Source organism: Photinus pyralis, unplaced genomic scaffold (assembly GCF_008802855.1).
Source record: "Photinus pyralis isolate 1611_PpyrPB1 unplaced genomic scaffold, Ppyr1.3 Ppyr1.4_LG9, whole genome shotgun sequence".
Classification (NCBI taxonomy): Eukaryota; Metazoa; Arthropoda; class Insecta; order Coleoptera; family Lampyridae; genus Photinus; species Photinus pyralis.
In genome coordinates, this window is record NW_022170878.1 from 303,913 (window position 1) to 322,291 (window position 18,379).

Genomic DNA, 18,379 nt, shown 5'->3' on the forward strand with positions numbered 1-18,379 from the left:
CCGCGGGATTAACATCTAGCAATCCCGCAAATACCGGGATTGAGATTTTGCTGCGGGATTGCATTCCTTAATACCTACGCACTGCAACTGGAAGTTAAGAAAATCTCTGAAAATGCTTTGTTAGAGAATGTCAGCAGCATTCCAGGAAATAAAATTGAAATTCTCGTCGAGAGTTTGATCTAAAGTGAAATCTACAATATCGAATCAATTCGAATTTAGATTTCGTCATGTAGCGACACTAAGATTAGCGCGCTACAATTTTCGAAACTAATAAAGATGTCTCGTTCCATCTTAAAACCAAATTGCTCGTGACACAAAGAGGCAGCACAGAATAAAACGCGAAACGCTACCCCATAAAATAGTAATAGAAACTCGTAACTAGGTTTATGACCGTCCGATTCCTTTCTGAGCGGAAGATGGAAAAAAATGCTAATTACGAAAGCTCAGGAGGAAAGACAAACAATTTTTACTTGATCCAGTTTTGGGAAGCAATTTTCTACTACGATTAATCTCGAGCGAACATATAAAGAAGTTAAAAGTTTTGTTTCTGAGATGAAATTTCGGGATTTTATTTCATAAGGCCGGTATAAAGGCAAATAGTGCGTTATATGTTTGAGGTTGGAGAACATCCATTTTCCGCTTTGCTGATTTTCCAATCAATACCTCCGCTTTGTACTCTCTATTTGTGCAACTCGAAATTGGAAGGTTCGTAAAACTTTAAATACAATGAAAAGCTTTTAGGGCACCGTTTCATATTTTCATGCTAATTTTATAACGTCGCTATAATGTCGGTTAAGTAGAAAACTGGGAGGGTAGACTGACTTTGCAAACACACACTTACTCACGCACTAAAAGCTCTTTTATATGGCGCGGTGTATTGTTGCGTACTAGTGGAGGTAACAATGCAGCACACGTTTTATTCCCTTTCAGCGTTTCGAGCATTGTCCTGTAGGGCATAGCATCCTTGTACATTGCGCCGCAATGAGTGAAACATGAATTCTCCATCAGCGGAGACCGGCCACTGTTGCGCCAGGGCTACTGACTTCATTCTGTAAACAACTCTGTTTCCCATTGGGAAATTAGGATCGCGGCAAAAATTGATGGTATTGTTCGCCCAGTAAAATGTCTAACTTCATTACAGACCCTTCGTCGTTACGGACCAGCCATTGTAAATAGTTTGGGGCATCCCAGACATCTAAAATTTGAGGGCGGGATTCAAAAATGGCTTATCCTATATTTTTGTAGCTTATAACTTTATTCGTTACACTTGATCACGGTTTCATCTATTTGGTATGAACCGAATTACGCTTGGTCTTCTCGAGGCCTTTTCACTAGTGGTTGACAACTTTTAAGGGCGGATGACACGAAAAGCCCAGTAGTCACCCATTCACACACAACTTGTAATAGAACCGAATTTTTATATTAATTCACGGTTACTATTTTCTAAAAGGAAATAAAGTAGCGATCAGAATGTATTTCTTTTTAAGAAGCCGCCCCTGGCCACCACGAAATAATTCAAAAATTACTCCCAGACCTAACGCTATACGAGGGAAGTTAATGATCCATATCGACCGACGATCGACCTTTAGATACAGTAAGTTCTCTTATGGCTGATATTCAATGCGAGTGTGCAGAATTAAACGATGTAATAATATTACATAGCGATTCGTGGATGTGCTGTATTTGGAAACATCGACACTACATTGTTAATTTATAATTGAATTTCTTGCAGAACATTTCCTTTGTTTTGCATGAATATCTTACTATGTATAATATACAGGGTGCTTCGTCTGGAGGAGAATGACGTACGCTATGTCAAGATTGTTTGTTTAGAATATGTATTGTGCTGTATTTGTTTTAGATTATGTTATCTCGACTTGATGTAGCAGATGAAGGATCTTGAGTTGCGCAGTCTCTCGGGCCTGGCCTTGGTACATCACAAAATCTATTCTGTTTATCGGTACGTTTGTCTGCCTTTACAAGAAATTTGGTGTCGCTAACACAGATGTCACCCGCACACCTGCGCATGCGCGTGTAAGAATAGACCGAAAGACCGACAGATAGACAGACAGACATCATCTTGATTTTTGTCCTATACGTCCAATGTGTCTTCCCACTTATAACAGCCTCATATTTTTTTTTCTGCTTTCGACAAGAAAATTCCAAAAATAGTTCTACAAAGATTGGACGATGATGACTATAAAAATTGCAAGGGTCCCAATGGGTCTGTAAGTCCTAAAGTTTGTGTGCAAGTCCTAAATGATCTTTATTAGTTTTTGAAGGAGAGTTTTTAATTAAATATATTCCTTTGAGTATTATTACGCCCTCTATGTATTTCCTTTCTTCCTTTCTTTAGATGTGTTAGTTGAGTATTATAGGTTTCATTTACAATTATTCTTTATTTTCGCCGCTGGAGGTCGTGCATGGCCAAAATTTTCTTTTCCAGGCACGTATTCCCTGTATAAAACCAGATTCGATCGTTTACTCGTAAAGAAGTTACACGCCATTTTTTTTCGACCTTGGTAATAACTTTATTCGGGATTGAACGACTGTATGATATTTCGGTAAAGTTTTTCTCTTGATTTGCCTTCGATGCTTCATTGAAACGCTTTTGCGGATATACGAGGGCCGTGTTGGAAATGTAAGGTAGAAATTAGTAGGTTGATTTATAGAACCCTTAAGAAAAATAAGAGACCATATTTCATTTGCCGTTTTTCCCGTAGTAATATTAAAATTGTTTTTACAACCGCCGAAAGCTCTTTTCCCGCGGAAGAAGAGAGAGAATCAATCTTGTTAAGTTTTAAGTCCGTTAATTACCCATTAATCGTATACGAAAACCACCATTAAACATGCAAGGTCGAGCAGTTTAAGGAAAATATTACCCTTTGACCTCACATAACCATTTATGTTAATTTGTTGGCTGGTTTTTTCTTGGTCAGTTCTTTTTTTCCCAGCCTATTTTTATATTTTCACTCCGTTTTTAAAGCATGTACTTGTTTTATTTGTATCCCTTATCTAATCCTCACTTCGACAAGCAACACATATCTTGTAGCGACTTTTAAAAACACAACGTAGTAAATGGTCCTAGTATTTTGTTTTTCAGGCCGGTGAGGTAGCTTTGTCTGGACGATCATGGAGCCCAGTTAGTTTGGGAGGGAAAGTTCTGAAGTTAAATCTTGAGCTGCGCAGTCTCTCAGGGCTGGCCTTGGTACATCACAAACTTTATTCTGTTTATCGGTACGTTTGTCTGCCTTTACAAAAAAATTTCTGTGGCTAGTACAGATACCATCCGCACACTCCCTACGCATGCGCGTTCTGCCAATAGCTTTTCAATTCTTCCTTTTATGCCTAAGAATACACCGATAGACCGACATCATCGAGATTTTGTTTGATTCGGATTACTGGTGCTCCAAAACGTGTATTTCCGTAAAAAAAATGGGGTGTCATCTTTACTCCAATGCAATACCCCCCCCCCTCCCCGACTAACTCGCAGGTGGTAAGAAGTAACAATTGCTATTTTAAACTATTTCTGCGTAACTCACCTGGTTGCCTAGTATGACCTACACAAAATGTTGAAATGTCCCGCAGAATTGTAGAGAAATAAGTGACATTGCCGCCATACTATGCGTAACTGAAAGTTTGACTTGGACTGGACAAAAAGGGACTTTTAGAGGTTAATGTCCTATATGCCCCATGTATCTCTTCCCACTTATAACCGCCTCATATTTTTTTGCTTTCGACAATAAAATTCCAAGATAGCTCTATAAATATTGTAAGAAGATGACTATGAAAATAGCAAAGATCCCAATGGTTTTGAAAGTCGTAAAGTATGTGTGCAGGTCCTAAATGATCTTTATAATTTTTTAATTAAATATATTCGTTTGAGAATTCTTACGCCCTCTATGTATTTCCTATCTTCCTTTCTTTCGATATAATTAATGAGTATTATAAGTTTCATTTACAATTATTCTTTATTTTCACCGCTGGAGGTCGTGCATGACAAAAATTTTCTTTTCCAGGTAGGTACATATTCCCTGTATAAAACCAGATTCGATCGTTTACTCGTAAAGAAGTTACACGCCATTTTTCTTCGACCTTGGTCATAACTTTATTAGGGATGCAACGACTGTATGATATTTTGGTGAACCTTTTCTCTCATGATTTGCCTTCGATGCTTCATTGCAAGGAGTTGAAAATGTAAGGTAGAAATTAGTACGTTGATTTATAGAACCGCCCTTAAGGAAAATAAGAGACCGAATTTCATTTGCCGTTTGCAACCGTTCCCGTAGGAATATTAAAATTGTTTTTACAGCCGCCGAAAGCTCTTTTGCCGCGGAAGAAGAGAGAGAATCAATCTTGTTAAGGTTTAAGTGCGTTAATTATCCATTAATTGATTTCAGTTTTCTAATGGTATGCAAAAACCACCATTAAACATGCATGATCGTGCAGTTTAAGGAAAATATTACCGCTTGTCCTCACATTCCAAGGAACAAAGCTGGACTGCCGAAGTTGGAGATTTCATTCAGACTTGGATAAGTACTACGGGTACCCAAAATGTTTCTAGAATGACGCTGTCGCTAGCGGTTTGTTCGGCCACGCCTTCTCAGTCAGTGTGCCCATGTTGATGTGGAAGGTTGCGTCTACCCGCAGTGAAATTTCCTGCAAGAGCTGTTTTGTCCAACCGTCGTAAACTTATCAGGTCAGACGGTCAGCCAGGTTTTTTACTTGGAGGTTCTCAAGGAGTTGCGCAACAGTGTGAGGCGAAAAAGGCAGTCTGGTGATTGCTTTTTCCACCACGAAATGTCCCAGCTCACACCGTCACTTTTCCGGAAACTTTTGGGTACCCCGCTCATATTAACCGTAAGTAGTTGAATGGGTTACAGTAACAGCCTCCGATTATGTCGTCTTTAAAAAACCTGAATTTTGACGCCGGTCCCGTATTTTTAATTCGGCTGGGACCAATTAAAGAAATTTTCATTTTCGGATGTTCTCTGAATACGCTGTTGGCTGGAAAAACCGTCGACCCGTGTTTTTTTTTGAAAAATGCGCAATATTTGTTTCATCGGGCACGAGATCAAACATTATGAAAATTGAAAGGAAAAGCCTCGTCAATTTTTTTCTTTGAAAAACAGAAAATACACTCCGCTTTTAAAGTAATTAAAGAAACACTCAGTATATCAACTTTAACTCTTACTCTCGCTCTTACTTATCCTATTTTATTTAACTAGTTGGTTTAAGCTACGACGAATGTGAAATTTAGAGTGCTTATTTATCAGATCATGGGTTTTTTCGAGGGTTTTCTCTCGGGTTTTCTTTAAGAATATTAACGGAATATTATGATTTCCAAGTTTATACCTATTCATATAAGTTGAATCATTTTTATTATACAGGGAATCCACCTTCTGTAAGCGGACGATAAAGTCTCAATTGTTGAGATTAATGGTAACGGTTTGTTGGTACGAGAAGCCCGAGGGGAACCATAAAACGTATTTTAGGTATATAGGGTGTTCTCGAGGGCAGCCTATACATTTTGATATTTTTTTATAGATATCCGCGGGTATCCCTTAACAAAAGAATTATTTTTGTAGGTGTTATCGATTTTTTTTCGTAATGCTAACCGCGAGGCTAACCGTTTTCCGGATATATTTTCACCCGGTGTAAAAATATACAGGGTGAGAATTTTATCTTCAAAACATTTTCTAAAGAAGCTTTTTATGACATCCATAATTATAAAAAGTTTGCTACCAATCCACGTACATTCAATTTGGGGTCAGTAGCATACTTCTGCACGGTCAAAGGGGGCATACTGTTTTTAAATAGCAACCGCTATTTTCTTGACGTAGTGAATTATTTGTCACTTATAATGCACAAGAGATTTGTATTTTACCGAGTAAATTTGGGTTGTTTAGGTAATGAAAATCTGTTGCCTGCGGTGTCGCATTTTTATTAGTTGACAGTTTTTCTCGTCTAATTGCTAAAAGGAAACAGATTTGAATTGCCACAACCCAAATGTACTCATCCGGAGAAAGTGGATTGTCCAAAGGGGAATTATTAGGAGGACGAAATTTGATTTTTTACGTTTTATACAGCTTGAAAATAAAAAGTTATTTCGTATAACTAGATCAATTAGCTAATATGATCACAATCAATCCATCACACTTAGTAATTAGTAGCGTTTTCTTTCTTTTTTTTAACTCAATCGTTCAATGATATTTCGGCTAACGCGCACTGACCTTAGTGGGATTGGAATAAGCCTGAGTACCTACTTAGTTTTTGTGTATAAAAAATTATATTTTTCCCAATTGACATTTCCTACTCAAGTTACTCCCACATCCCCTATAATTCCAACCCCGAAGGCAATGGGCTCTGCCACGAATAGTGAAAGTATACTCCATATCGTGGTCACTTTATACAGAAAGCAAGCACCTTATGGCTAACAAAATTGAGCAACTTGATAGAAAGATTATGATTTAAATTGTCAATTAATTTCAAAAGAAAAAACAAACCAAAACTGCTTTACAAAAAATTTGAAAAGACAACCCTAAACCGAATATCTTTGCAACTAGACCATTCAATCGTGATTAGAGTTCACATTCCAAAATAGTTGTGGGGAAGGGTAAATTTTCGCACGCATGCAGGTCGAACCTGTAGAAACTTCGTTCGTGTTTCCTTTAGGGCGATCGGGTTGCCTCTACAATCAGAATTCTGGTGTTTTGTTGGGGTTGTTCAATCTCCAGCCGATTTAGGCAATTCCCTCTGTTGCAGACTGCACAACGTTCCGTAGCCAGTTCCCGCTCCGTGGCTCATCAAAAAATCTTTTTCACTATCTTTTTGTTTGACGCAACGCAACCCTATTTGGCTTTTCTAATTTTTTTCCGCCCCAAAATGGCGCTTTATTAATGAATTCGTTAATCACTGGCTCGTTTTATTCGTTTACACGCGTTCTAGGGTCATATGTCAGAATCTCGCGTCTGAAACCGTTATGATCATAATGTATGTTTCAACAATTTAAACTTTGTCTAAAAACATCAATTATTTTAGATACAGCACAAAACAAACAATTCTACACTAATGGAAGATAACTGTTCACTTCATTCGTATCATTTTACATCATTATCTTCCCTACCTAGGTGACGCTGTTGCAAATACAGGTTGCTTCTTTTGCAAAAAGTTCTGCGTGTCTTATACAACTTGAAGGGTTACGAAAGATGCTCCCCGGTGTGTCTAATGGGTCCTCATTACTTAAAAAGGAACTCGAGCGAAATCCTAAAGATTTCATTAGCCAAATTTGACATCCTAGAATAACGGCGTAATTGATGGTTCTTTAAATTAAAATAAAGGATAACGTTTACAAAATGGAGATTTCGAATTTAACTTCCAATTGAATCAAGGTAACAGAAGTTTAATTTGGGTTACTTCCGCCTTGCGACGAGCGCGCCGTTTCATCGCCGGCGCTCTAATAAAACAAGATTTCCAGTTTAATAAGACGAAATTTACTAAACGGCCATTTACTTACCTGTAATTAAAGTATTCGTCGACGGAAAAGGCGCGAGTAAACGAAAAGCTTCATAAATAATGTATTTTTAACTAACGAGTGGAGTTCCCCTGGCGTAGGTGCGATTTTGAATTTGCATTTTGTACATCTAGTCAAATAAGCGAGATGCACTAACTCGGGAAATAATAATGTTTATTCGAGTATTTCGTTCGAGTAAGGAGCAGCGCACTTATTTCGAAATCTGGCGCGTCGGAATTTCGTGAACATCGCCGTATCAAAAAAAGGTTTCGAATCGTTAACGAGCAAGTGCTCTTAGAACCCTTGACATATTTCTTAACGATCTGAATAAGGTCATACGTGCAAGATAAGGAACTAACGAGCTGGCTAATGAAGCTTCAAGCAGATCTCAAGTATTCGTTACGTGGACGATCGTGCCTAAGAGAGCCGTGTAATTAGGTGATTTGCTACCAGCAGCGATTTGTCTTTTTGCGTTTCCCAAGAAGTGGCATTGTGATACATATGAAAAATAACCTTTCGGTCATCCCGCCGTTCGTACTGGAGAGGATGATCTTGGAATCCAATGATTCTGTACAAAATGAAACTCTGGTAGCCGGCTCAAAGTAATATGGTCGTCACCCACACAAGGTTTGTACGTAGTAGCATGCGGACAATTCGCACTCGGATAATTCGAACCGGAATAATTCGCACCCGGACATTTCGCTCCCAGGATATTTCGCACCCTGGACATTTTCGATCCCGGATACTTCGCACTCGGACAATTCGCACCCGAAAAATTCGCTCCCGAATAATTCACACCCGGATAATTCTATAAATCTTTGGTTTATTAAAATTAAATATTTTTAAGAGGCTACTAGATGATTGCCTTTACAGAATGTATGTAGTAGTGCACATCTTGGTAAACATCTACTTCATGGAAAAATGTTTCAAATAATAGTTATTTGGTCTTTCATTTTTAACACATCGCGATTCTTAAGTATTTCCATTTCTTAAATATAATCACGCTGGTTTTTTTTTAAGTTGTATGAAGAGTCTGATATAGTTAAATTCTGTAATTTAAGAAAACATAATTTTTATCTACTGCGCTTTCGTTTTGAGAAAATAAGAATAGGTAACTGAAACGTCTTTTGTGGAGTAATTAAATACCAAATAGTTATACCAAGTTATAGTATATCTACAATATTATGTGTAATATTCACTACTTTTGAGACGCTCTTAATATTAAAACAGAATCAACATATAATACCGTACACAAACAAAGTGATAAGTCTAAAGTTAAAAATATTTACATTATAAGATCAAGATGAAAATAGAAAAAGGAAGTAATTTTAACGCTCCCTTACATAAAGATTTCTTAATGAAGACACATAAAAAATTATAATAATTAAATGTATTTTAGACAAAACGAGTATGTATAAATGACAATAGAACAATGCACTTCATAGATGGTACTAAATTTGGATAAGTAATTAAGATAATATTATAATTAAAGGTAAATTTGAAAAGACCCCGATAACACAAATTGCACTTCATAAAGAAACAATAAGAGAAATATCGTAATGACTTCATTTCTATTATTTCTGGAAGATGAATAGGGTTTATTACAAGGTAAAATTAATTAGGTCCGAAAAATCAGGTTTAAGTACGTATGACCACAACTAATTAGAACTTTAACGCCTGTATAGTAACTTCATTCTTGAACATTTGACAGAGTGGTATTTTAAAATTTATCTGAGCACGGGTTTTGATTTTGTGTATACTTTTTTTTTAATTTTAAAAAATTTTATTTCTGGTGGTAGTGTTCAGAAAAGGTAAGTTTCCAGTTTTACGTTTCTTTGACCACAATATGGCTATACAGGGTGATTCCTATAGTACCTGCCACCGTTTGGGAGCGTGTAGGTGGTGCGTAGGGGAGTATTTTGATATAGGACACTTGGGGTCGGAAATCTAAATTAAGGGTGCCAGAGCCAAATTTACCTTCTGGAATTTCGCGCCTGTAGGTAGGCAACCCAACCGGCCGGCGGTGCACACGGAGCGATCTCAGGCGGCGATGTGTGGCTGACACTTGATCAGAATTTTGTTTAAACCCACGAAATCCCGTCTGCAACGACGCGTATCAAGTGAATAAACACTATGGCAATAGTATAATAATAGTTGGCTAGATGTAGGAAGTGCATTGAGAACAACGGTGGCCACGTTGAACACTTGTAAACGTTATTGCTTTTGACTGTCGTTTTCCCTCCTTCCCTCCCATGTCGCTTCCTCGCGCTAACTCGCTCTGCATCGCTCCGCGCGAAACGTCGGTCGGTTGGGTTGCCTACATACAGGCGTGAAATTCCAGAAGATAAATTTGGTTCTGGCGCCCTTATTTTAGATTTCCGACCCCAAGTGTCCTATATCAAAATACTCCCCTAGGCACCCCCTATACGCTCCCAAACGGTGGCAGGTACTATAGGAATCACCCTGTATGTTGATTATTGGTGACTGAGTAAAATTACACTAACTGATTATTTTTTTGCGTTATCTTTGCTACAACTATGGTAGTGAATGAACTTAAAAGTTTCTTTTTGATTTTCTTACTCTTATTTATTTTATAGTTTGAAGAGATAGGTATATGGAAAAATTCTTGCAATTTTTTAAGAGATTGTTAATAATCAAAACAGTAAAGCCTTTAAAAATCTTGAAACGTTTTAGGAACAGGTCGATATTGATGATTTTTTCTTTTAAATGTTTGTAATTATTAAGTACCTATATACTTACTTTTTAATTTTTGTATGGCATACCTAGTACTAAAGCAAAACCCTTAGCATTGGTAATTGCACAACAAGGAAGATAGGACATCATTGGGAAGGCTTCCCTTCTCTGAATTTGGTGAGACTACAATTTTTTAGATTTGATATTTTCGAAATATTTTAAAAGTAAGTTGAGGGCGCGCTGTTGTTTATGTCATTGGAAGGATGTCGGGCCGATCACTATGTAATAGAGGCTAATGCGATCGTGCGTCAAAATTATGCAGTTGCAAGTGGTATAAAAAAGAGAAAACTTGTACCTGCAACGTCGAATGCGCTGGAAATGAAACAACTAAACCAAAAAATTACATATCCGAATTCAGAGATGGGCGACCTTACCAACGATGCATCATTTAAGATTTTAAGGGTTGCACCGTCAGCGATGCGAGACAAGGACATTAGTGAGCAAGTTTTATTTTAGACACTGTTTCCTTCAATGATCAGTTTGACGTGCCAACGCGTTTTTTGAAAATTATTTTAATTTACAGAAATAGCTATGCATCGTTTCTAATGCATCACCGTATATTATTTAGCTTCGGAAAAATAACACCAAAATCTCCCCATAAAAATTGTTATAATAATATAAAATGGGTAGATTTTGGTGTTATTTCTCGGAAGCTTCTTAAGCACCCCATTGAGAGTCATGGATCTTCACAATGTTAGTACTGTGCGATCAAAAATGAGTTGCTGTCGAGTCACCTTTGGAGCTTTTGTTTACATGGGAAATCGTATTTAACTTGAACTTCCAAAGCCGACTCGATAGAAACTCATTTTTGATCGCCCGTTATATTATTTAAATAATAGCCAGATATAATTGAAGGTGTTGACGGATAAAGGTGTTAAGTAACAAAATTACAATTTTACAAAAAAACTGTTTTTAATTTAAGTAGTTGTAACTTTGTCAAAAATGAATATAAACGCACCAGATTTTTTTCAAAAAATATTATTAATATGTGCACAAGATATACTTTTAAAGATTAAAATAACGGTGATATAATAGTTACACAGGTAAATAGGTAAATAACCCCTTTATCTATAAAACAAAAATATAAATTTGGATAAAAGTGGTATACAACACAGATTCTGTCATACACTGAATTTTTTATAAGTTTGTAGTATCGACGTGAAAAATATACTGCCGGAACACATACATAAGGAAGCTGTATTTTTATATTTTCAATTTTTTCTGTTGATAGGCTTCCGGTTTTTCCATTGATTCTATTTAGTTTAATCTCAGCTGGAACACACCTCTGATTTTTTAATATACTGACCGTTTTAAAGGGTGCCTCTACATCATATTATGTGGTTTTGTATGAATAACTTCCAAATTCTTGAAAACGCAACCATTTTATGTTGTCTCCGAAGTTAACCTTTTCACCATCAGTGTTCTTCTTCCTGTTAATCAAATTCATTTTATTTGTTAGTTCGTCCATGTGATAAAAATGGTGTTCCATGTCAACTACTGATGCGTTGTTCTTACTGGCAGTTTTGATCATTTCTCTATATTGTTCTGGTGCGCAAATTTTTTGGTGCTTGCGAAGTTTTTTTTCGATGCGACCAAAGTCACGGTCAGAATCCAGATAAGAGTGCCCAACTTCTGGGAATTTGTGATCGATCACTTTAAATAAACCTCTGTGTATAAGGAACTGGCAGAGAGCAATCATACCAAAATTCTTATTTTGTCCAGCACATGAATCAGACCACACTATTATGTGATTAACATTTTTCAGTGATTAGATTTGGAAATTTGAATAAAGTAATAAAATGCACTCGCTATTTCGTTGCTTCCTCTTCCAGCTATATCTTCGGTCCATGTAAACATAAAAGGTTTATAATTGTCGATTGTAATAGTGTGAATTCCAAAATTATAGAACCAGATCTGTCGAAGATAAAATGCTTTGGATGTGGACAGTTTAGGTAATGGCATAGTTTGCTGCAGGTCCATCGTCAAGTAACACAAACTTGAATTTGTTAACGCTTCTTCTCTGTCCTTTTTTTGTTGCCCAAAAGCGGCTTTATAAAATTTAGTGTGCTCTTCATTACCATCACCAGCATCACATTTTGAACAAGTATCGCTTTTTGGTCCTCCAAAACCAAGATTAAATTCGGTGAGAAAAATTTTTCTATAAGTTGGTTCTTTAATTTTAAAACGATTTTCTTTTTTACATTCATTACACTTCTCAATATATAATGAATACATCTTCTTGACTGTCAGAAGCGGTAAGTATTTTCTGTTCGGATTAGTATTCCTCGAATAGTGAGAACTCTCTGCTAGAAATCTGTTAATATGCTCTATTAAAAACGCATGGACATCATTCGTCATTTTATGGGGTCGATTGGTGTGGTGTGCCTTCCTCTCATGTCTTGGTTTGGTGTAGGTAATCCAAGCTTCAACGATTTTTGAAGCAATTCAATCTTCTTTCGACCAATGCTAAATACCTGTCGAAATGCTGGTTTACAAACGATTTCTTGATTACCATCGATCATTACACAATATTTTAATGAAAAATTTCTATGTTTTTTGGCATCCATTTTTATACGCTTTGGTGGACATGGCATAATGCTTTTAAACAAATAAGCATTCTTAGTGTTAATAAAATGCATTGAATAAGCGCTCTCTCATCTCAATACTAAATTTGCTACTACATTTCAGGCGACAAGCTTCTGTACACAAGTTTTCATTGTTTACAGTTTTTCCTGGTTTCAGAACACCTTTTTGTGACATATATGGTGCACCTCTAGCTCTACTTATAGCTGCACGCCGTTTTTTCCAGTTTTCCGGATTTCTTGTTCTCTTCCTTGAGGTTTTCTTTGACCTTTTGTCATCAAGTACTTTTTCATCTTTTGAGGGGTCGTTGATATTATTTAAATCTTCATCGTCCTCTATTTCACCTGTACTCCACTTTTCATTTGAACTTTCTTCCATATCTTGATCGTCATTAGGAAGATACTCATCACTGGATCCCCCAGAGAAATCTTGCCCGTCCTCTAAAGATAATAGATGTGTAAGTAAATAAAAATAAATTGCATTTTTGCAGATTTGGGTACATTATATTGAAAATATAAACACCTGAATCAGATGATGCGTCAACATAAGATCGTGGCTTGTCTACACAGCTTCGCGTAGATGTATCTGCGAAATTTATGCCAGTCTGTTGATCTACAATGTTATTATTGATCAATAACACTAAACCAAAGATCATGATCTTTGACTAAACTAAGCGAAAAAACAAACCTGAATCGGATAAAGCGAGTACATAATCATAAGTTCGTTGTTTTCCGCTACAGCTTTTTTGTACATTATCATTATGTGACTGCGTATTTTCAACAGATACACCTAATTTCAGTACTTGCCACGGGTTGTTGACCTACACTGTTATTGCTACAGCAACTTTCAAGTGCTTTTTGTACAATAATTTTAGCACGTTACGACATTGGAAATACCTAACAGATTCTAAAATGCACTGTGTACTATGCGATGTGGAATTAATTAAATTTATTTACATATATGTAAAGGAAATACACTACGTAAATCTTCTAACGACAATGTAAACACCGTTCAAAACATAACCTCAATTTATAAGATTCATAGTTGATAAAGGCGCTAAGTTACTTTACCACCTTGATTCATACGGAGAGCTGGCAGATAGCGTACTATAATCCCTTTATCCTCTGGGTTTTGAAGAAACTATGCATGCCCTGAGGGGTGGCTCCCTACCAGGCGCGTCCCCAGGTGGCGGATAGGGGAACGGCCTAAGCGAATGAGCGTAAGTGACGCATAGGCTAATGCTAGGGATAAGGATGCTCGTCGCTTATGAAACAGCGACTGGAAGCAACCAAAGACAGCATCGCGGACCAGCTACCCCGCCCGGCTGTCGTGTCGTGGCCAAGGGCTTGCACGGGGTTTAACGGTGCCGACATGTGTTCGATGCGCAGAACCATGTTGATATACCATGCATGATCCTGGGGAGCTCAGGATGGTGTGGGGGGTCTTGGCTTTACCGCCCGGACCAAGAGGAGACAACCTCATCAAACAACCTAAATCCTAAGGGTCAGAGGGCCGGACCGAAAGGATGCGTGGCTGAATAGAGGATCAGCAACTACCGGCCCCAACCTCGGAGCACCGGGCGCCACTCCGTTGTATTAAGTCGCCTTGCACGTGTGCAGGGGGCACCGCGCGTGTGGACGTTCTTTTCCCCCAGACTCGTGGGACTTATATGGACCAAGAAAAACAAAACAAAATTCCTACTCCCGGAGCACCTGGTACTGGAGAGCCTAAAAAACTCTCCGGGGCAGCGCGCCGGAAGCTAAAGAAGATGAGGCAGGAACCAGGGGGCTCCAAGCCACCTGACCTCCCATCTGAAGTGGGACGACCTGGGGGCTCCAAGCAACCAGGCAACCCATCAACTAAAGCTGAGCCAAAGACTGGGACGCAAAAGCGACACCGGTCTGAGGGCAGCACTCCAAAAGGAGGTGCCTCCAAAAAAGTTAAAACTGGGACCGTAAAGGACACCAGAACTTTTAGTGAAGCAGCAACAGGCTTCAGAATGGCTTTCGTCCATGAAGACCTGGAAGGAACGCTGTCGGAGGAGGAGACAGGGCGACTACAGACCTGGATCCTTGACCGAGTTGACGCTTTGGCCGTTGGGGCGGTTTCGCCCAAATTCACAGAGTGTCGCCACCGAGGGGGAGCGCTGTTGATAACGTGCGCAGACCAGGCATCGGTGGACTGGCTGAGGTCGGAGCTAGGGAGTGTAGCTCCGTGGGAGGGTGCGAAACTTCGATTCGTCGAAGCCAAGAACCTCCCAAAACCGATTAGGGCTCACGTCTGGATCCCCGGGGCTCAAGTTGAACCGGAGAAGATCCTGAAAAGGATCGAGATCCAGAATGCTGGTGTGACAACCAGCAATTGGCGCGTGGTTGACAGGAAGGAGGATCCCAAGGGACAAACTTTGATTGTCCTTATGGACCAAACTTCCTGGGAGAAGATGGGGGCCACGTGCAACCATCGGCCCTATGTGAACTTCACTAGGGTGACGTTCAAACTCCTCTCCAAGACGAAGGTGGAAGAAGAGGAGGTGACACGAATGGAGTGCGAAGAGGCAGCAGCAGGTGAGGGGCTCTCAGAAGAACCTCAACCAACTGCGCCAACCACCGCACTTCATTAGGTAGGTTCGGTCTTACTCTTCTCTTTATGGTAAGACTAGCACAAATTAATCTGCATCACAGCAGGGCGGCATCTGCCACCCTCTGTGCATACATGAATAAACATCAAATTGATGTAGCCCTAGTACAAGAACCTTGGACCTACAAAGGGCAAATACGAGGTCTGGGACTGAAAGGAGCGCGGCTCATTACTGAGCCAAACGAAATCAATCCCAGATCGTGCATCTTAGCTAGGGATAGCGTTAAATTACTACCACTCTGGGAATTCTGTTGCAGAGACCTGGTGGCAGTAATGCTGGCAGTGGAAAGGGATGGGAGCGAGAGGGGGCTTGTGCTCGGATCCGCATACCTCCCTTACGATCAACCTAGTCCACCACCAACAATAGAAGTCTGCAAACTGGTGGAACACTGCCAGCGTAAAGGCAGGCAGCTACTTCTCGGATGTGATGCCAATGCGCACCACACTGTGTGGGGCAGTACTGACGTCAACAGAAGAGGTGAGTCTCTCCTAGATTATATTATTAATAATAATTTAGAGGTAGCTAATGTAGGCAATGAGCCAACCTTCGTCAACAGTCGGCGGAGGCAGGTAATTGACATAACATTTGGAACTGTTGCTGCTTGCAGCTCAGTACACAAATGGCATGTGTCGGAAGAGCCATCGCTCTCCGACCATAGATATATTCGTTTTGACATTGAATCTAACGAAACGGCTGTATCCGTATATAGAAATCCGAGAAGAACCGACTGGGACCTCTATAGAGAGAACCTAAAGGTCAATCTCGAGAACTGTCCTGCAGGAGTCAGTAACTCGGCGGAATTGGAGGTCATGGAATCAAACCTTCGCATGGCCATCAAAGGTGCCTATGAGGCAAGCTGTCCCACAAAAGAAAGGAGAACCTCAAACAAAGTGCCCTGGTGGCATGAGGGACTCTCTCGATTGCGGGCACAGACAAGGAAGCTTTTTAACAAAGCAAAATACACGGGGGAATGGGGTTCATACAGAACCACACTCACCGAATACAATAAGGCCATAAGAAAGGCAAAACGTGACTCGTGGAGGAGGTACTGTGAGGAAATTGAACAAATTCCAGAAAGTGCCAGACTCCAAAGAGCTCTACAAAAAGGAACAGAGGGTAGAATCGGTTCCTTGAGCAAAATAGAGGGGGGCTATACTGAGACCGCAAAGGAGACCCTGGAGCTTTTGCTTCAATCACACTTTCCGGGATCAAAGACCCTCGTTAAAAATGACGTGTGTGAACCAAATGCTCTGGAACCACTTTGCAGAGGGAACAGAGGAGATTGGGCCCTGGCTCGTCAAATAGTGAACCTAACCAAAGTTAGGTGGGCAGTGAGGACGTTCCATCCGTACAAATCCCCAGGCATGGATGGAATTTTCCCTGCTCTACTACAACAAGGTCTCGACCTGATAGCCTCCACACTATGTATTTTACTAAGGGCAAGTATTGCCCTAGGATACATACCTATGGCGTGGAGGGACGTAAAAATCGTATTCATACCCAAACCTGGGCGAGACTCCTACGCCCAGGCTAAGTCGTTTAGACCCATCAGTCTAACGTCATTTCTCCTAAAGTTGTTAGAGAAACTTATTGACAGACACATAAGGGATGAGGTACTGGGGTCCGAACCCATTAGCAAACACCAATGTGCCTATCAACCAGGAAAATCCTGTGAACTGGCTATCCACAGAGTTGTGGATGCAGCTGAAAGAGCGATAGCTAGTAATGAGGTGGCTCTAGGGGCGTTTTTAGACATAGAGGGGGCGTTTGATAACACCACTCTAGAATCGATCAACATGGCTATAGAAAGCAAGGGAGTACACACTACCATTAGTAGATGGATACATACCATGCTAAAACATAGGAACATTACAGCCTCGCTTAACAACGACTCGGTAGTGGTCCGGGCCGCTCGAGGATGCCCGCAGGGGGGAGTTCTTTCTCCTCTGCTGTGGTGTTTAGTGGTGGACGGACTTCTGAGGAGATTAAGTGAGGCGGGATATACTACAGTTGCATATGCCGATGACATAGTGATTGTGGTACGCGGAAGATTTGAGGAGACCGTGTCAGCAGTGATGCAGGGAGCTTTGACTCTGGTGGAAAAGTGGTGTAGAGAAGAGGGCTTGTCTGTTAATCCAACAAAAACAAACCTCATTCTCTTCTCACGTAGAAAAGGGCCGACAAAGCTAAAGGATATAGCAATGTACGGCACCAAGCTACAGTTAGTGAGAGAAGGGAAATACTTGGGCGTCACGTTAGACCAAGGGCTTACCTTCAAATCACATCTGGAGAAAATAGCGAACAAAGCCACAAAGTCCCTGTGGGCCTGTAGGCGAGCGTTCGGAAGCAAGTGGGGCCTATCGCCAAAGATGACCCACTGGATATACACTAAAATGATTAAACCAGTCATTACGTATGCGTCACTGGTGTGGTGGCATAAGACCTTCACCCAGAAGAACATACAGGAACTTACCAAGGTGCAGCGCAGAGCTTGCCTTGGAATTACGGGGGCAATGAGAACGACCCCTACTGCAGCTATGGAGACTCTCTTGAACTTACCGCCACTACACCTAGTAATTAGGGCGGAGGCGCTCAGAGGGGCATACCGGCTGAGAGTCAATGGCGAGGAGAGATCGTCAAGGGTGGGACACTCGCTCATCTTTGATGAAATCTCCAGGCATAAAACCCTCGGTATGATATCCGAGAGAATAACCAAAACAGTTTGTCTCACAAAACTGTTTAAGACGGCAATCCCCACTCGATCCGACTGGGAGGACAATTCCAGTAAGATAAAACTGAATGGAATCGTGTATTACACGGATGGCTCGAAAACTAAGGAGGGCACTGGCTGTGGAGTGTACGGAAGCAATGGACAGGGCTGCAGAATCTCT

The 18,379-nt window shown here is 40.0% G+C and overlaps 1 protein-coding gene across 1 annotated transcript; it reads left to right on the top strand.

The window, feature by feature from the left end:
• The first annotated feature begins 14,016 nt into the window (after positions 1-14,016).
• On the top strand, positions 14,017-15,493 carry LOC116181376. The gene has a single exon (XM_031501728.1). It carries the CDS (start codon positions 14,520-14,522, stop codon positions 15,468-15,470), a length of 951 nt encoding a protein of 316 aa, XP_031357588.1. The 5' UTR covers positions 14,017-14,519; the 3' UTR covers positions 15,471-15,493.
• The last annotated feature ends 2,886 nt before the right edge of the window (positions 15,494-18,379 follow it).

Bases quoted from the DNA above. Each gene is read 5' to 3' on its own strand.
- LOC116181376 (XM_031501728.1), top strand. From the start codon at position 14,520: ATGGACCAAGAAAAACAAAACAAAATTCCTACTCCCGGAGCACCTGGT.